Genomic DNA, 21605 nt, shown 5'->3' on the forward strand with positions numbered 1-21605 from the left:
GTTGAGTTGACATTAGAAGCTTGCCACGCCCGGACTGTTACACCAACGCATAAGCATGTTAAAGCGATTTCATTGAGGAGCCTAGCTTTCTTAACTAGTAAGTACTGTACTTCCTGGGTTTTTGAGGGGAGGAGGTGTCTTTCGCTGGAAATCTCGCCCCCTTCTACTTTGAAAATACCTGTGAAACCGGTTTAATTTGTCTGAGCCAGCACTCCCGCAGAGAGGGGGGTTGTACTCGTTAATGTCTTAGCCGGAACACATCATTATATCTCATTTTGTATTTCTATAAAAAAATCGTTTGCCCAGCTTAACACTATTGCTGTTGTTTTTATCCTGTACAGCGATTGAGGAGCACAGCTTTCTCACCACTTAGATTACTTTTTGATACCGTCCTTACACAAAGCAGAAACTTCTTGTATTTTCCGATGACATGCAAGTGGAAAGATTACAGATTTTAATCGTCTTTCTTCTGAACCAGGGAAAATCTGATCATGTTTCTCTATAACAACGTAGCGGCAATGCTTGTTAATAAGACAGAATTAAGTGTTGCGGTGCTTTCCCAAATGAGGCCCCATTTCTCTGTTCATCTCTGTGGTGCAGCCACAGAGAAACTATTCATGCAGGCTGATTTAAGGTTTCCTTTGATAAGGGACAGCTCCCAAAGGGGGATGCACTTAGCTAAGCCTGGCTATCATGATCAATGGTCATCCATTGGCGCCTATCTGTCTAGGGAGTGCCAGATGGACATCTGGACTGCATTCCTAAGTGTCAGGAGTAAGTGACTCATATCTCACCTTGATCAACCAATCAGGGACTGGTAGGGCCGAGTAACCCACGTGGGACTCTGATGCCCATGGAACTTTCAGCCAATCAACGAGCTGAAGTTCCTCCAGGTAAAAACAGGCAACACAGAGAGCCTGAGGATTCAGTGGAAGATTCTGTGGACTTTTCTAAAGGGAATTCAAAGGAGAATTCCAGGGCAGGACGGCCCAGGAGCAGAAGGCTCCCAAGGGCAGGACATTCTCGCAGCGCGCCTCCTGACCATCCTGAGACTCAGCCCGGACAACCACGGAACGGCCAGTGTGTCCGAGTGCCAGAACTTTCCTTTGTTCTATGAGTCTAGAGCGGAGGTTGCCAGAGAGTAACCAGAGGATCCACCCGAGGTTAGCACCAGCAGCAAGCCTCGTGAACAGGTCGGAACTGTGGACAGCTGAATCACTATTCAGAACTAGCGCTTCATCAGGAACGAACCGGTCTTTTTCCTGACTTGCTGGGACCCACAGTCATCTTTTCTCCTGTGCACAAACTGTGCTAGTTAAAGCCAACACTAACTAGCCGGTCAGTGAGCATCTGCAGCGCACCGTCACAAACCGCACAGCACAGCCTGGCACCTAGCCAGAGAGCGCGGATTGGACAGCAACAAGCCTGCAACTATTTCTTTGTGCCCGCAGGAGATCTGAATCCCCAGAGATTGGATGAGTATTCAACTTCACTGCATTACTGCTCGAGAATTCAATTGTTATCCCAACCAGTTGATATCAATTTAATTCCTAAGAGTTATGTACTTGTTTTGAGTATCTAATGTAGAAGTTGTAACCAAGTTCACTTTATGAAACGGTCTAAATGAATGATATACTAAATGTATATTAGTATATGATATACTAAATGTATGTCCTCTTGATATATGTAAATCTTTGTAACTGACTGAATATATACCTTTTACAAAGACGGTCAATGAAAAAAAGAATGTGGACCAAGGCAATACTTTGAGTTTACACTTACACCTTGTCCAAGGTTATTCATTATTAATACGATTAGTAATATCTTCGTTAAAGACTTTGATGGCGACAGCTCAAACATGAGAGGTTGAGCTTTATTAGCTCCACCTTGCAGAAATTCCGGATACTATTATTTTGCTTGCGGTATTATAGGAGAATTTATGGTAACTAGCGGTATTTACTGGTAACTCACGGTAGACTGCGTACAGCGCACCGGAAAATAATGCGGTATCGCCCGTGCATTTTGAATGGCTGCATCTGTACAAGGTCAGGGCAAGTACAATACAGAAAAAACAAGTTTAGTGCTTTTGGTATAATACTGTACATATACTGTATAAAGCATTAATAACCTGATTTCCAAAGGAGGGAGGTAAAAGGTTGTGAAGTACTTGTGCATCAAGGGATACAGTACATGGCAAATAATATTTGCCAAAAGTATTCAACTCAGGTGTGTAGTGACATTCATTTTATAAACTACACTCATATTACAGCTTGTGAAGTAATATGCGATAAGCAATTTATTTTCAATAGGCAAAAGTGCAAATAATGACCTGTATCATGTTGTCACCTGTAACTACTAATGGTTACTCAGCTGTAATCAGCTATGGAGGATTTGCAGATGAGCAACACTGCCATATAGCTGCAGGGTTCTGAGTTTGAATACAACTTGGCATATCTTCCTGTATTATGGATTTTTATAGGGGACTGGCTTCCTCCTACCTCACACAATTGTGTGATTGTTCCTTTTTTGAGGGGTTAAAGGAATTTTCATATTTACAGGGTTTGTTAGAACCAGATGAGATCAATGGATCATATGACAGATATTAGATAATATTTTCTAGAGGATGGATATACTGTAAGCACTATGAAAAAACTGTCTAGGATTTTTAATAACCAGTAATTATGCTTATTGAATTTACTTATTACAAACAACAATGTAGTTTTGATGGTTACAAAATCATCTCATTTAACTTATGCCCATGATGAAACTAAAAAGATAAACATGTGCATTGCTGTTTGACATTTTTATTATGATTTTTGTCATAGAATTATTCCATTGGCACAACTTTCATTATGTTTAAAATTACAGACTTTCAATTTTTTTTTCTTTAAATCAATCAAATAGCACTGCTTCTGTGGAATACCAGTTCAGGGGTTGACATTTTGCTACATAGCCAATACTGTAATCTTCAGAACATGGAGAAGAATGGGCATCTATTCTTGAATAGCTTTCTCTACTTCACTTTGTTGCTTTTTTTTGTTTTCCTTCATGATATTTAACTTTTTTTTCCCATGGAAATGTAAGAGGCTTTTTTCTTTGTTAACAACAGCAGTATTTCCATTCTGATATCCAGAAGATTTTGCTCTTTCCCATCTTGTGCTCTTAAAATCCTGTTAATGCCCTTCCCTCTTCCCTTCCACACCCTTTTTTGACTGCATTTCAGCAACACAAAAGACACCTTGCAAATCCCGATTTTTTTTTAAAGCACTGACAGTTAAACATAGCTCAGGATATTGGTGGGGCAGGTGTTAACTGTCTATGGCAACTCCCTTTCATTCCCTCGGGACAGACGTGATGTCTAAAAACATGCATATTAATACTAAATCCAAGAATACATTGCTAGTAAAATATTATTATTTTCCTATTTTGATATGCTATACAAACTGCAAGTGTTCTACTGTGCCCTATACTGTAATTGTAGAATTAAAGAATCATTATTTCTATTGTTTAAAAGGCAATTAAATATCACAATTTTGCTCACATCTACCAATTCTTTTATTCAAAATATTTTGTACTGTGAACTTTATGTACACTAAGCCTACAGTATGCTGCTTGCAACTTCACATGAGGCCTACGCTACGATACAGTATATCAACCTATTAAAAAACTGGTTGTTTGAAAAAATACATTCCGTATTTAGACATTCAGCTAACTGAGAAGCCTCTTCTGTTGTACTGTATCTTGATCCAGATCTGCCCCAGTAGTTACCTGATTGATCAGGTATTGAGCAGATGGGGTTAGGGTTTTGATGGGTCTCCTCTTCATTTTAACATTTTTCTTATTATGTTCTCAGATTTTAATTGTAGCCATGTCCCCAGATCCTCTGTAAAAATAACAACTTGGTTTTGCAAATCTTCATCAGACAAAATCTCAATTTGAAAGAATTTGAAAGAATCATTTTTTTTCTTTCTTCTCCATTGTATAGTCTATACATGTGTGCTGCCTCAATGTTTATTGTTCAAATGCCTCCACATTGTTGGAAAATACCTCTCTGACTTGTTAATGAACCTGAAACCACTTTATGCTTCAATAAAATCAGTTGTAAACTGTAGTCACAAAGAACTTTCTAGTACAATAAATTAATTTGCCTTTGTTGAAAATCCATCCATTAATTTTCTAATCACTTTATACAGTAGAATACAGAGTCTTTGAGGAGCCAGAGCCTGTCCTGGCAAGAAATAAGCATAAGGTAGGATACACCCTGGATGGGACCAATTCATCACATTCACACAGATACAACCACATTTACACCAGGGGCCAATTGTCCCAGAAGTTGACCAGGACATCTCTGGATTGTGGAAGGAAATCAGAGCACCCAGAGGAAACCCACATTAACATGGAAAGAACATACAGTACAAACTCCACACAGACAATACCCCAGGAATTGTACCCAGGCATGCTTCCCTTGTTGAAAAGGCTGCACAGTTTCTATTTTTTCCTTTAAATCAGGCCCAGGTGTAATTTAAAGAATATTTGCTGGGTAGGTGATAAATTGTATTTGATCATCTATAACTTTATTTCTATAGTGTTGGAAAACAATATACAGTGCAGTACATCAGGAACCATGCTGTACATTCAGATGAAAATTCACAAAGATTTGCTGAAGGGATAAAATGAATTTGTCATATTTAAAAAAAATGAATGGTGACAGAACAAGCCACATGGTTCTAAATAATATGCATGTATTATTAGTTTATGCATAACTAATATAACATGCATAACATGAGCTTCTAGAAGTGTCACTCATTATAATGAGACAACTTACCAGTAGTTATTATTGAAGGACACATTTTTTCCAGTGCTTCAATAATGGAGTCATGGTTGTATTTACACAGAACTAAAAATGCACATGTAAGTAATTGGAAGGAACACCACATTAGGGCTGCCAACTATTGATTTGAAATGTTAATCATTGATAAAAATGTAAAAGTATTACATTAAGAATACAAACTGGGCAATATGTTTTAGAAAAAATCAAATTTTGCGATGCTTAGAGATTAACAAACAGGGCTTTTTTGCCTCTTCTACTGTACCTGTAAATAAAAAATACCTTTGTCAATTTATCCTTAGGCAATATTAAGCAATATTATGACTCAACTTGAGCTCTATTGCATACACACAGATCACCTACGGTACATTTTGTGCAACCACAGACTAGGCAATGACAGGTCAATATCATTACCACTGCAATTTTCTTTCTCAGAAAACCTTATCCAATTGCAAGTGCTGTAATATACTGGAAAGCTCAAAATTAAAAGATAGCTCTATTTAATTAATTTGTGATAATTTATGGCAAAACCAATAGAAAAATAATCAAGAAAGCCGGATATTCTGGAATAGCTTTGTAAGTATGAATTTCTGTGCTGTCAAACATCATTACAGTGTCAATCGCCACAACTGCTCCTTTTTCATTTCTTGAGTAGGTAGAATGTTTAATGGTTCTTTCAATGAAGCTTTAGATATTATCCATTCATCCATGGCTGTCATCCTTCCTGACAATTGGGTATTATTGCTTTTTCAGTAACTATGATATATTATGTACTGTTCTTATTCACTATTACAAATAATGTGCCCATTCAAGCCAGGAAAACCATTTTTCATGGTACTGTATGTTTATGACACAAGCGCTTTCACTCACCTCCGCCGTTTCTATAGCACAGGTAAGGGAATCGCCATACGTTGCCTAAGCCAATGATCTCCCCTGCCATGGAAAGCAAAAACTCCATTTTATTGGCCCATTTCCCTCTCTCCTTCAGGCTGTTTTCTTCCACCACACAGCTTTCTCTGTCTTGCCCATTTAGATGTTCCCTTTCAGCTGTTCCGTCCATGATGTCAGGCTAGGAGCTGAACAGAGAAAGTATTCTGTATTAGCACAAGGTTATCCATATCTCATGCATCTTGCATGCAGTCTCTCCAAATGAGCAAAGTGTTTTTAATTATTATACTGCATGTATCTTTTTAGATTCAGGAGTTAGTTGTGTTACCTTGTACAGTATGTATTTTTTTTACTAATTTGGTTCACAAAGGATTTGCCTAAGCACGTTTTGTAGTGCTCCATTACACATATCAAGAGATACTGTATATTTAGGAATGTCTGTGCACAATATATTTGTACATTTGACACATTACATTTATGTCAAAAGGGAGTATGACAAAAGTAAATAAATATGCACTCATACATATGTATTGTTTCAATGATATACAGTGTAACGTACTGTAGTAGCTTCTACATTGGAATGTTAGTTTCTTTTTAATTTCTTTATATAACATTTGCAGTCATTTAGCAGTAGAAATTGTACCTTCCTGTGGAGGTTCCTTGTCTTAAATCTTTGTTTAGCTACAGCTCACTCATACCTTCCAAAAAATTGAAAGGTATCCAGGACAAAAAAATTCTAATTACTAATTTCCTGGGATTCCATTATACAAATTCCAGGACACAACAGGCTGCAATTCCACAACTGACCTGGTCTGTATAATGAACCAAGTCTTTACAATAAAGTATCCTTGCCTTGTATAAAGTTTAAAAAGGCAATTCAAAGCATTATCCCTACACATGCAGTACATACACTAGGCTACTTTAGCTGGTCAGTTCTGTCCATGCATGCACCAATCTGTTTAAGGCTAAATCTGAAATATGGATGTACGTTAACTAAACAGAAATATGTGAGGACTGATTACTGTATATATATATACAGTATACTGTATACTGTATATGGTAGGTTTAAGCATTTTAAATCTACTATCTTTTGACAAGAGGAAAACTATGAGCAGAGACTGGTACGGTATGTGCATACAAAATGTTATACTGTAGAACAGTAGAGATGTAGAGATGTTTTGTAGCAGAAGTAAATATATTTAAAATACATGAATCGCACAATACAATTTCCTAATGTTGCTCAATATTAGGAGACATAAACTTCACTGGTATAACAGACTAATCCCCCTAGCATGTCAAAACATTAAAAACAACATTTTTTAGAAAAACAGCAATTATCCTATTTGTGAAAAACTAGACTAGGCTAATGTACTGTATAAACCGTTCCTTAGCACCTTAAGAGGTTCCAGAGCTCTTCATATTTCTATTCCGGTGGTCATCATTTATATATGGCAAATCCGGAGCCCATAGTTACAGTATGTTTTCAAAGACTTTCAGAGAAACTGTAAACCATGTTCTAGTAGTAAATAACGCAGAAGAGTAAATGTACTGTAAATAATCTAAGCATGCGAGTTCCCAAATACCAAGTCACTTATTTTCCCTTCAAAATGCTTTATATTGTATCCATTATTCTTGCGCATTCTTAAAACAAAGATGTTTTCTAATCCACACATTTAAAAAGTAAAATAAACATATTTAATTTTAATTTGCGATTAGTATACAGTAGATTAGTATATAAGAGCCTACGTTTAGTCTTTAAATAAACATTTATAATAATGTTAAATACGGTGTAAAGTTGAAAATCGATTATTGCGAAACAGCATGAGGGATTGAAAGCCAGGGCTTGTCACTGTCCTTTTACAAACAGCAAAAATGTTAATGCGTTACACAACTGTTTGAATAACTAAAGGAAAAGGAATTTAAAAAAAAAGCTAAGCAGAGGTTTAGTAAAGGCAGGAAAACGTGTTCTTTTTAAATGCTGGTATCACTTACCAGACGCTTTAGATTTTAAATCCACTTTTGGACATTTAATGGGAAGAGCTCCTCAAACTTCTCAATTCGAAGAAAAAGTAAAAAGGAGCTCAGAGCAATCTTGCCTATACATACTGGGGGAGGGGACTTGAGATAATAACTTCCCACTTAAATTATGACCGACTGGTAAGCCATTCTTAAATTTGCTTGGTAAAGCTGCACAAAAAGCTTATATACTAGCAGTGTTACCGTGGTCAGATTCCGTAACATAAACAGTAGTATTTTCAATATAAATTATTCTTTTCCTCCATTTAAAACGTTTATATCAAATTGCTTCTTTCAATTGTTTAAGGTTTAAACGAGAAAATATAAATAATAAGTTATGTACACGCATACAATGGTATAGTATTCGGAGAATTTGGACTAATTGTAAAAATAAATAAGTTTGGTCTCAGCACTTACCTTATTCAAGAAGTGAAAAAGTACTACAATTGCTTTATATCTTTTATCTGTTTTAGAAGTTGAATGTTGTAAATTAGTTTCGAGAGACAAAGCAAAGTTTTTTTGAGAATCAGAACGACGGCCAGAGGATGCGATCAACTGAAGTTGTGCACACAGTCACTGGTTATTTACAACTCCATAGACAACATACATCCCATTATTATTATTATTATTATTATTATTATTATTATTATTATTATTATTATTACTTAAATGTAAATTATCTCATTACATCTATCTGAACATGTCCATTGGAAATGTTGCTAACACATGCAAAGAAATTTGGAAGTATTCTTTTGTGGCAAATAGTGCATACTGTAAATAGAGCAAACAAACAAAGCTAATAACATACAGTTTCTCATTTTATTTTCAGTGCATCAGATGGAACAGTGTAGGAACACACTGTTGATATTAATTATTATCCTCCCCTAGTGCTTCTTCTCCATACAAGGGCATCAGCATCACAGACTGAAGGGGTGCTCAATCCTGATCCTGGAGAGCTGTTGTGTCTTCATTCCAGCTAAGCTCTTAACGGCCTAAACCAGCCAATTTTAGATCTTCTCCCACTTCTACAGGTGTTTATACAGTACATTAAAGAAAATGTGTAAACCTGCAGTTTCCATGATTTTCATGACAGTATTGTAATATCTACAGTACACTGCACCATAAGAGATTTCCTAAGAAAAGTTAGTTAGAATAATGCATTTGTTTTTCAGGGTCAAGTGTACTGTAGATAATCACAGTGAAGGCAAAACAAAAGTATAGGACTCATATTAAAACCATTCACAGTGTGAAAATAATATGGCAAACGTGCAGTAGGGAGAATTTATTTCCATTTTGAAATGCCCTAAACAATGCAGAGAACAAGGATGAATTGTCTTTGCAGACTGACTAGAAGGAATACAGCACCACTACACAAATAATAAAGGTCATGGTGGATACACATAAACAACACACAGCAGACAAGATATGCAGTAAAACACAAGGTGTTCCAAAAGACTTGGGGGATATTTATGTGAAAATGGCCTACAATAATGCCTTACATTTTTAGCTGAATCTAACAAAAGCACAGCCCTCTGTATCAAGCCAAAATAAGTTAAATTCTTTACTTCTAAAATGATTTACAGTATTTCCCCAGAGGCTTCCACTGCATAAGTACTGTATACAGAGGCAGAGAAGGCAATCTGACTTTGTATGATATAAATTCAAATGTGTTTGATTCCATATACTAAGAGGTATTAAAATACAATTGATGGTATAGGTTCCAATAATATCTGTTGCATTTTTATGCTTCTCAGTTTATATTAATATAATGTTCAAGTTAATGTTAATTTTTGAATGCAGGCAGCTAGATTTTTTTGCTTTGAAAAGTAAGTATTTTCACATAAAAGCAATGGAATGAAAAAAAAACATTACAACAAGAGGAGCTATGTACTTGGCCCATTTTTTTCTCATTTGGTAGCTAGCAGCCGGGTGATCTGGGCATCTTTTAAAGTAGTTTCTTGAAAGAAACAAAGGTTTTCAACTTCTGCAACATAACTAGGCAGCTGGCATCAGAAATCCCAAACCATTTGTGTAAAACTGTGCCTCCTGTTTTCAGTTTCAAATGGGCTTTCCTGTGATTTCCATTTACATCCTCTGGTTTGTGCTTCACTTTTGATTCACTGTTCACTGTTGATGCATCTCAGAATACTGTATCTTACAGAGGCTGAACTGCTTGACTAGCAGAGATGCCTCTCTTGTGCAATGGAAGAAAAAGCAGTAGACTCAATCTTTAAAAATTAAAGAGACAAAGATGTAAGAATGCATGCTTTTCTGGTTTCTCCCCTAGCCCAACATAAGATGTTCATGTGGTTTTATAACTTAACAATATTTTTCTTGTTTCTTGATAAAAAAACAAAGTGTCATAAAATCACAAGTTTAAACTTTTGCAATTCTTTCTCAACACTTACACTTACCATTTGTACATCACTACAGAAATCATCTGCTTTTTTGTTAATCATTTTTCAAGAAAAGCTTCCTAGACTTTTGAACCATGTACAGTACATTGATAGTCCTTCAAACTACCCACCAATCATAAATGATAAAGCTTACTGTGTTTATGGATAGTATCAGGTGGGAAGAAGTATTCACTGTCAAACAGAAAAACATCTAGCATTTATTATTACGTACGTCAAATAGTAATAGTACATCAAAGTGTCAGAAATAAGGCTTAATCTTGGAATTCCTAGTGTTTCAATAGCACATACTGTAATTTAATGTGCATTTTTAAACTTTAAACATAACTTATGGAAAGGATAATCATACATTTATTTTATACATTGCTTTTAAAAACTAGTATCCCAAAGTACTTTGCAATATTTAATGCCATTCTCAAAAAAAATGAAAAAAGGAACATTGCTGAAAACAAAGCAGATGCAGAAGATAAAACAATTGCAAAAATAGCTTTTTTAGACTAGACTGGTAGCTGGTAGCTGAGTACCAGATTTGTTTAAGTGGATGTTGTTCCAGAACTCCACTCCAAAAGCCAATAGGATACAGTATTAGCTAGGTCAGTGGTCTTCAACACTAGCCTTTGAGAGTCTCAAGTGAGTTTGCCTTATAGGCCATCCACTATCACTGGTTTGTATAAGATTAGGAGCACTTGTAAGTTATTGGTCAATTTTTAAAGAAGTAATCGGTTCAATTAAGGGAACATTGGTCCTTGAGTGCCACAAGATCTTCAGCTACATGCTTTAATCAATACTGTACTTTTAGAAAGATCGAAATGGCAGTAGAGGTGCCCTGGGTGAGAGATTGAGGAACCACACCATGTAGACCCTTGAACATAAGCAGAAGGATTTTGAAACCATCTTGAAACCTAATAAGAAGCCAGTGCAAGGATTCCTAGACAGGAGTGATCTGATCACTTGTACTGTACATGACGTGAAAATCCTAGCTGTCAGAGTCTGTTTTGTCTCATTAGACACACATAGCATAAGATGTAGTCTGCTAAAATGTCTAATATCAAAAACAGCCTTTATAAGATTCTGCACATGATTATCTCATATAAGTAAACAATCATCTTATGATTGACATGACCAAAAACAAGATCTCAGTCTTATCACAGCAAAGATGCAAAAGATCAGTTCAGAGAATACAGAGACAGGGTATATACTGTAATATTTACCTCTTTACAGGGTATATAATATTTACCTCTTTACAAGGTATATCATATTTTTTTCAATTAAAACCAAGACTGATGACTTGCACATATGTTTTCATTGAAGTTTATATTTTAATCATACAGTACCTGCAAATTTGAAGTCCTTTATGTTATTATCAAATCAATTACAAAATGAGTTGAAAACGGATTTCAAACTAGCAGACAGCTTAAACTAACAGTTTATTACTGGCTATTATGAACAGCAGAAACAGGAGTGGAAAACAGACAAAAGGAATAGACATGTGAGGGCACAGTTTCATATACATTTCATTTCATAAACCAAGACTTGTCTATGCTGAAAAGCATTAGGACATTTCTTTCCAAAGGACACACCCTTTCTTCTATTGAAATACTGTAAACCAAGGGAGTTCCACAGAGATTTCAGAAAACAAATAGCCTTCCTGGAAATCCCAAATTATGCCAGATTTTATTCTTTCTTTCTTAAAAAATCCAACAGATTAATCCATCTTTTTTTGTTGGGTTCTCAAAACAGAGATTAAACTGCATTTTTTATAAATGTCATGTTTTGTTTGCATGTTTACAGTAGATATGCTTGTCTGTAGTGAATGCAATTCCTTAAGCATTAAATACAATGAAAAAATTTATATTGAATAGAAGTACTAAGAAAAGAAAACAGGAGGTTCCATCAATAGTGAAAGTAAGCAGGAAACTTCATTCTAATTCTAAATATCCTGGTAATCTTGTAAATCCATCACAAAGTTTATGACACTAGCACAGAAACAAGACAGAGCAGAACTCATTTACTGGAATAGCCAGCAGAATATCACAGGGGTGATGCTGTATGGAAATGTTAAATTAGTTTGGAGACTTAGTTATTTGTACACTTAACATTTATAATATCTTAGTGCATTTAAGAACATACTTTTGACTATAACCTTAGAAATTCTGTACTGCATTTTCTTGGCACTCCAGCTGTTTCAGATAGCTAAAAGGTGGATCAGAAAGACAAAACAAAACCTAAAACAACATCTTTGTATTAAAAACTGAAGTCATTCCTGATGAGATCTTGCCAAAAGATGTTTTCTGTTTGAACAGGGTTTCTCTCATGACTCTGACTGAAAGCTTGTAACAGCACTGCACAAGAGGAATACAACCTCTTTATTTTCAAACTCATAAATTAGAGAAAAAATGTAGCATGTACAGTATTTAGAGTTTATTTCAAAAGGTTTTAAGTCAATAAAGGAAACCCATTCATCATTGGCACTTTCCTTTTAATTTACTTTGAGTACTGTATAGCACAGAAATTGAGTTATAGGTTGTTAGAGAAGTTGTTATTTTGCTTTTCTTCCACCTGAAATCAACCTACCATGTCCAGGCTGGCCCCAGCAGCCCTTGTCTCAGTTTCAGACTGGCCATAAAAGGAGGCCAGACGTAGCTCATGAGCCCTGCTGTGCAGTTCCACACTACTTCCTCAATGTACTGTACATATAGCCGCTATACCTCTGTAACCTTTAATAAGAAATACTGCATTTAATTAGATTCATTTTTCAACTCATTAGACTCTCAGAGGCTGTTGAAGATAGCAATTTAGCTTTATTTCTAATTACTCATTTTAATTAGTTTGTTTGTTTGTTTGTTTGTTTGTTTGTTTGTTTGTTTGTTTTAAATTTCATTACGTTTTAAGTGTCTGTTTTATTTTTCTATTTTACCTGCTAAAAAACACTATGAAACAAATATAAAATGTATAGGACGTATGATAAAGGTGCCGTTATTGGTACAGTATACTATTGTATGTTCACAAGTTTGTTTTATACTGTATATGGTGTGAAACTGATAGTATTAACAGTTATTTTTTACTATTATTTCATGGATGCTGGTATAAATCTAAAAAACAATGAAAAGGCTAAACATCTAAGAAATGTGAAGAAGGCTCCATGGCTGAAACGTTGTGTTTTTTTTCTTCTCTTTTCAGCATGGAATAAACTTTACTTATTCCTTTGCAGCCTACGCATACGGACGCAGCTACCCACCTTTTTTGTTTGTTATAATTTCTAAAGGAAGTAAATATTTTAATTTATTCTGTAATTCTGTATTCTGTAAACTGTATCCTTACCTCAAGCCTGTACTTGTTTTTCTAAAGGTTTAATAAATGTAAGGATTAATAGTATCCTCTCAAGGCCTTATTTATACAGTAAATACAGTATAGTTCCACATTTACTGTATGCTGTTTGTCCTTGCTTTAAGTGCAATATACTGTACAGTATAACTTACCAATTATTTTATATCTACAGTACTATCTTACCGCATTTTAATTTATTAATACCCTGTTATTCAAGTGAAAAATCTACATATGTGAAAATAAAGTTGAACTGCCTTCCTGTGTGAAATCTGAGAAAATGCTCTGCTCTTAACTTTCAGCTACAGGTGTCTTGGGACTAAACTTTTCTCATTGTTCCACCCGACTGAGGAATGCTCTGCCTGAATCGCCTGATTCAGTTACTGAAATCATATACTGCCGCCCCTGTTTTCTCTTCTAGTGGTTGGTCTTGAAGAAGGGTATTTTAAAGATTGAAATCTGAAATATTAGTTCCTTTTAATATGAAGTTTGTTTAGCACATGTGGAGATTGCTACTAATGCTACTGCTGTAAATCAGGTGGCTTTTCCTGGAGAGAACAGCTCTTGTTTCCTCGTTGACAGGACTGCAATTTGAAATCAAAATCCACAACACAAAGCAATGCAGACTTTAAAATAAGTGGCGTATTCAGACAGAACCTCTTTAGAAAGAGACACACTGTATACAGTCTCATATGATGCTTTATGTCAAAGAGAACAAATAGAGCTTATTTGTTCTCTGTGAATTATATTGGGCTCTTTTACAAAAAGGGTCTGGAAAAATTCCTAAAATTTATTGGACAATTGAACCCAATGTGATCTGGGTCAACTATGGCCTCTTTGATGGGTTCTGAAATTCTTTACTGTGCATGTAATTTTCAAAGGTCTGCTCCTTCTTAATTTCATACTGTCCTGTACATTACAATACATTATCAAAAATAGTTAGATGAACCCAAAAATATAAAGTTGAAATATGTTGAATCTTACACAGTTCTATGCTTGATAAATACATATATATAAATATATGGAATAACTGACCATAACTAATGAAAACATTAATGTAGAAACTACTCGAATTCCAAAGAACTGCAGCACAGAAATCACAAGCAGGAAAACAGCACTCCATGAAGTGAGTCTTCTTTCGTCAAGGTGTGGATCCTGATTAACTTTTCAAAATGTACCTAAAATGCACATTTTGAATTATTGTTGTCTGAGCATATTTAGCATATATATTTATTTCTGAGCATATTTAGAAGTGATACTTTAAAAGTTATTTTTTTGCTAAAAGTATCTTGACAATAATGATCGTCTTGGCTTGTTAGATCTTGTTAAACAAACCTGTTAAGTCACTTTCAACAAGCCACAGCAGCAATGGATAAAAATATCACATATTGCATGATATTTTTACTGTACATGCCTAGTAGGTTTTTGCTAAAGTTTGTTGAAGAAGATAAATTCTCAGACTTAAAGCTGTAGAGATCCAGATTACTGTAACTATTGCAAATAGACAGGATCGGAAAAACTGTCCAGATTCAACATCATTAAACAATGTTATTCTGTCATAGCATTGACAGATACTGTAGATTCATCTTTCAACGAGAGACTGGTAGAAGATAGTGACAGAACAAACGAGAAAAAGAAATGTACAGTATCGAATATGTTTAACTTTTAATTTAAAAATGCTCATTTTTCTTTTGTTTTAATCATTACTTTGTGTGGATTTGCATTGAATATGAGTTAATATAACATTATTGAAGGGTACTTGAAAACAAGAACACAGTTCAGATATCTAGCAAGATCTATTTACTGTATTTATTAGTTGGCAATCATGATAATAAAGTGCATGTTATGAAAAAGCACCTTTGTTCTTGCATGTTGCTTTCTCTCACATGGCAAAAATAATGAACACATAAATTACCATTTGATCTGCACATATGTAATTTAGAAATAACACAAAACAAAAAGTTCCAAGCATTATATGGGAATTTTGATGATTATTTTGAAACATATACTGCATTTACAGTAGATTCATTAGACAGTACAGTATATACAGTAGTCCAGTGTTTCATTTTTTGCTTTGTGTAGTCATTTCATATTTCTTGTTTAACACACTTAAGGTGACTGCATTGACACTGCAGCAAAGTCACATTTCATTAGGTAATTTTTAGAGACATAAACACTTATTTTGTCATAATTACAGTATATGATGAAAGCTTTATGTCAGTTGTTAGTTTATAAACACGCCATTTTTTATATTTTGCCATTTACAGGTAGGTCTCATTGTCACTATATTTTCTGTTTACATTTAGTGATTTACTTACAGATCATTTCCTATATTGTTCTGCATGTGTCTTTTATTTCAACTTCTAATAAGTGTAACAGTACACTAGAATTTGGGAACAAGTACACTTGAAGGTTATAATGATGATTATGATGATAATGATAATAACCATTATCATCATACAATTGTATACAAAAGCACAACACATTGACCAAGTAAAATCATGGATATACAGTAATGTCTTTAAGGTCTTAAAATGTTGATATCTGCATAGTCTCTAACAGACTTAGGCAGTGAGCTTCTGGACTATACTGTACTTACTGTATGCAAAAAATACTTAAAATAATCTGGAGATAGTCCATTCAATACATTATACACTAGCAAGACTATGTTAATGTTCTCTCCAAGTTTTGCAGGTATCTAGTGTAATTACAGAAGACAAGCATGAATTGCTAATGCACAGTACATGCCCCAGTAAGAAAGGCATTACAATACTCTTTATTAAATGAAGGCATGTACAGTATCAATATTTTATCATCAAACTGGTAAAACAAGGTTCTTGTTGGGAGTTTATGAGCTTAACCTCAATCTTGCCAAAATTTAGTTCAAGTACAGTAGGTAGTTGTGTCAGCACGCATAGGTTGCAAACGAACAAGTAAAGGTTTATTCCATGAAGAAAAGAGACACAGTGTTTCATCTGTGGAGTCTTCTCCTAGAGAGGCAACATTACTCGTACTTAATTACATAATTCATACTTAATAGTAATAATCAAAGCAAAGAATCCAATGGAACACCCAGAGTAGGTGGACCAAAATCAGAATTAAATCAACTCCTGGTACTACTGTAAATAGGAGCCAAACCAGTAAAGGGAAGCTATCAGCCACTCTTAATTTTCCATGTAACCTAAGATAATATCACTTTATTAGCCATATACAATTTCTTGTATTAGGAAATTGTCTTTTCGCATACCCCAGCTTGCTCTCCATGAGACACACAGATGGGGAGAGAGAAGCCTGGGGTCAGAGCACAGTGTCAGCAATTTATACGGCACCCCTGGAGCAGTTGGGGTTAAGGGCCTTGCTCAGGGGCCCAATGGAGTAGGATTCCTCTGCCAGCTGCAGGATACAAACCAGCAACCTTCCAGCCACAGAGCCACCTCACCGCCCGGTGTCTCTGTGTAGGATGCCTTGATTGGCAGTATAAAAAGCTGCACTCAAAAGTAGAAGGAGAAGAATATCAACTGAGACAGTCAAAAGCCATCAGCAAATCTGCCTTAACAAGAGCTGTTTTGGTACTTTTCTTTCTCTGTGTACCTAAATCCTGCCTGAAAAGGTTCAAGAACAAATTAAATGCTCTACGAAATTGTAATTGTAATATGAGAAAAGGCCAATTTAAAATCGGATGGTAGTTTCTAAGTACTTGGAAGTCAAGGGTACTTTTTAAACACGCTACAGCAGCACACCTTAAGCCTATAGCAATAAGGCCAGATTTCAGGGACTTATTTGTTATCAACAACTGAACAAGGGAGCCAGAAATGCTGTTAGGCAGAAATGAGTAATGGTTCAAGGCACAATAGGCAGCACCAAGACCAGTAAAATAAGACAAACATAAACCTATGAAAGCAGGAGAGGGCATAGTTATGTCAACAGGGGCTGAGATGAGAAACTGGCCATTAATATTATGCATTCTGTTGTGAAATCACTGATCACTGTAATGAGAAAAGGAATGGTTAGGCTTCTGTACCTTTGACTAGAGGGTCACAAACCTCTGCTATATACTGTAGATGTTGTCAGGTATTTATAAATGACAATTTGTTCTCAATTGACTTACCTGGCAAAATAAGAGAAAAAAATATGTTGTCATGTTGCCTTCAGAAAGAGCAATTCATTTGTGTACAAACAAGAATAAGAAAAAGAAACAAGTTTATATACTGTATACCAAGAATTTGCAATAAGGTATTATTATAAACAGAACAGAATTCTCAAAACAAAACAACATCAACCATATTACAGTATATAAAGGCTTTGTGAGATCTTCTCCCAAACTATTTGAACTAACCAAATTCAGTCTATAGTAGAGAACTACAGTATCTAGTAAATTTACTATTAGCAGGAGCAGGATAAGCTCCACCAAGACAATATTGTGCTCATAAATGTGCAGTTTAACTGCTTGTAGTTTGAAATGCCCATTCCACAGAAACTGACAAAATCAACAATCCAAATGTGTCTGAATTCTACAAGACAAAGCAGAGTTAGTAGCTTTGAAAAGTCATGCAGAAACCTCAAAGAATGATTTGAGATGGTAAACCAGAAAACCCAGTATAGAGCTGTCTCTTTCCAACAAGCGAAAGTCTCTTTGTCTCTTTCCAAAAAGCGAAAGACAGACAAGACACTGACATAGACATTGTAGACAGGATACACATACTATAGTGCAATTTTACTAATACTATACTAATAGTACTAACACTTAGAAATAAGACGGTGTACACCAGAACAGAGGCAGTGTACACATGATATGCACATAGCGCAATTCAACTATTACAGAATAGTACAAAAAATACATCATGTACCCTAAAACTGGGAGAACATTCTGTATAGAAAGACTAGCATCTAACAATGAATAGCTGTGAATGAACAATAAAACACCAGACTGATCAGAGCTGTGAGATAAGTTTAGTATAGCTTGCTTCAATGTACAAGTTCAAGTTCAAGTTCAAGTTTATTGTCATTATACTCATATACAGGTATATGGTATAACGAAATGCTATTTAGCTAGCTCTCAGACATAAGTAGTACAAAGAAAAAAACAACAACAATACAATTGTATAACAAAAGAAAGACAGAGACAACAGGCAGTGTGCAAAAAAAACAACAACAGGCAATGTGCAAAACAGCAAAAAGGTAACAGGTTATGTGCAAAAACATGCATCAACAGAATGAAATAAAGGGATAGAAATTATGGGGAGTGAGCTTTTGAAATGTATGGTAGAGGTAGATTTTCAATGTGTATTTGGGTTTTTGGTAAGAGAGAAGGCACTGTGAGGTTCAGATCATAGGTGAGAGGTGAGGTGAGAGTGAGAGAGGCTGGGAGTTTAATAGTTTGATAAGTGCGGGGCTAAAAACTGTCTCTGAGTCTGGTAGTCCAAGCCCAAATGCTCTGGTACAGTTTTCCAGATGGTAGCAGATCATAGAGTCTGTAGCTGGGATGTGTGGGGTCTTTGATGATGCTTAGAGCTTTCCTCAAGCACCGTCTGTCATAAATGTCCTGTATAGATGTATATACAGTATGTATGGAAGAGAGATTGACAACAGAGGTAACAAACCTCAAGAAGGCTCCACACCGTAACGTTGTGTATTTCACTCTTTAGTTTTACATTCTTTAGTAGTGAATACCTACTGTACAATTCCACTAGTGCTAGAGTTTGGCAGAGCTACAAATAGAAGCATTTCAAGAACTCCTATCATGTGCCTGTTACACCACTAGATGGCATTCTACGCCCTACTATTAAAAGACACAAATTCAACTACACTGCAACCCAAATTTACTTTTCCTTGAAGTAATTGATTTGCTTTAACAACATTGGGCCCGGGGCAGGAAAATTGACAGCTGTATGAAACAGACAGGTTTCTTTTGGTGCTATAAGGGCTCTTTACATTTGACTCTAGAGCTAAACAACACAAGCACAAGCCAAGGTGACAAGGGGACCATCTTCATGGAAGCAGACTAAATAAGACATTCATATAGAAAACTCATTCTTCAAGCCAGGAGCAGGTTATTGGTAAACTGTAAATTCCCAGCCCTCCTCCTTGGCTGGAATTTAAACAAATGTATTGTATGTGCATGCCACTGCTAGATTTATATAAGTACCACATAACCATGACGGCACTGCTCCACTATAGACCCGAGTTGTACAGTGTCCCATTTCTTCAGAACCCACATAAGGACTGAATTGCACTATAATTTTGTATGTTGCATTGTGGAGACAAAGTTTAGATATACTGTATATGTGAAGCCCATCTGTCTTTAGAACCATATCCAGCAACAGGGGTGTAACAGTACCACGGCGCCCTGGTACACCATCCACCATTTCCTGCATTGGATTGTACTGTGAGCTGATATCAAAATATACTCTTTTCTCTTACATCTTATGTTTCACTTTGCTCAGCTTCTAGATTCAGGATTCAAGATTCAATACTTTACTGTCATGTCAGTAAAGTTAAATAGAATTTGCCCAAGTACAGCCCTGATAAAAACAACAAAAACAACACATATTTCATTTACACATACTGTACTGTACTGTACAGTACTCATTATTCAAGCAATCTTAGACTCAAAGTTTAAAATTAAAACCACAGGATCCATTCCAGTTATATTTGTATTCACTCCTATATAATACTTACAGACATCCAAGAGCTACATAATGAGGTGCCCAACAGCCTCTGGATACAGTAGGTTCTATTTTGGAACCGAACAGTACTACATCTGATACTTTGAATCCTCTTCCCTGAAGGGAGAAGTTTAAAAAAGGAGCTGGCAGGATAGAAGGGGTCTGTGAACACCTTCTTAGGTTTCCATTTGATACAGCTGTCATAAATACAGGAAGATTACCTCTGATGAACTTGGATGTTGTGTGTACGACACTTTCCAGTTGTTTCCTCTGTTGGGCAGTAGTATTGTCCCATCATACTATTATCGAGAAGGTAACCATGTCCTCAATCACAGTTCTATAGAAGAGTGTCATTGCTGCCTGATTAACTCCAAACTATCTCAACGGCCATAGGAATCACATCCTCTGATGGGCTTTCTTCATGATGAGGCTGGTGTTAACTTCTCACTTCAGTGAGTGGCAGATGGTCATGCAAAGAAACCCAAAGGTGTCCACCTCTACAGGCTGGTCATTAATGACAAGAGGCGATAGATCACCTCTGCGCCTTTGAAAATCAACCACCAACACTTTGGTCTTACCAGTGTTAAGCTTCAGATTATTTCTCATTACACCTCTAAGCCAGTGCACTGACCTCACTTCTGCAGTATATGCTGTTTCATATGTTTCATAAATGGATACATAAATCTGTTTAACAACATATTCAGGTTACTTTCAGTGCCACTGAGTTAATAACCTGTTTGCAAAAAGATTTCAAGTTTAAGTTTATTGTCATTATACTGTAGTCATACACAGGTACTCTTATATGGTATAACGAAATGCTATTTAGCTAGCTCTCAGATGGTAAGTAGTACAAAAAAACAATTGTATAAGAAAAGAAAGAGACAACAGGCAGTTGTGCAAAATCATATATCAACAGAATGAAATAAAGGATAGAAAATTATGGGGAGTGAACTTCTTGACATGTGAGGTAGAGGTAGATTTCAATGTGTGTTTGAGTTTTGATAAAGAGAGAAGGCACCGTGAGGGTTCAGATTGCAGGTGAGAGAGGCTGGGAGTTTAGTAGTTTGATAGTGCGGGGGTAAAAACTGTCTCTGAGTCTCGTAATCCTAGCTCGAATGCGCTGGTACTGTTTTCCAGATGCTAGAGGGTCAAACAGTCGGTAACTGGGGTGTGTGGGGTCTTTGATGATGCTTAGAGCTTTCCTCAAGCACCGTCTGTCATAAATGTCCTGGATGGATGGGAGAGCAACCCGAGTGATGGACTGGGCAGTTTTCACCACCCGCTGTAGGGCTTTGTGGTCAGTAATACTGCAGTTGCCATACCACACTGTGATGTAACCTGTCAGTGTGCTTTCTATAGTGCTTCTGTAAAAGTTAGTGAGGATCTGGGGACATATCTTAGCCTCCTAGCTTAGGAGGTACAGGCGCTGTTGCATTTTCTTAATCAGTGAATCATGTGAAAAGACAATTT

General features: G+C 36.0%; 1 protein-coding gene across 2 annotated transcripts in view; it reads right to left on the reverse strand.

Annotated features, from left to right (window-relative positions):
* The window catches only part of LOC148654569 (sodium- and chloride-dependent GABA transporter 2-like), a 52676-nt gene extending 44808 nt beyond the window's left edge, over positions 1-7868 (reverse strand). For both annotated transcript variants that reach the window (XR_015941493.1, XM_088646985.1), the window contains exons 1-2: positions 7709-7868; positions 5699-5904 (exon numbers count right to left, since the gene is read on the reverse strand). Coding sequence is in view for 1 of the 2 variants with exons in the window: in XM_088646985.1 (XP_088503111.1) it covers positions 5699-5888 (190 nt within the window). In the remaining variant the exon portion in view is untranslated. The remainder of the gene's footprint in view (positions 1-5698; positions 5905-7708) is intronic.
* Positions 7869-21605: the final 13737 nt, after the last annotated feature.

This window comes from Lepisosteus platostomus, chromosome 9 (genome assembly GCF_059453375.1).
Source record: "Lepisosteus platostomus isolate fLepPlt1 chromosome 9, fLepPlt1.hap1, whole genome shotgun sequence".
NCBI lineage: Eukaryota > Metazoa > Chordata > Actinopteri > Semionotiformes > Lepisosteidae > Lepisosteus > Lepisosteus platostomus.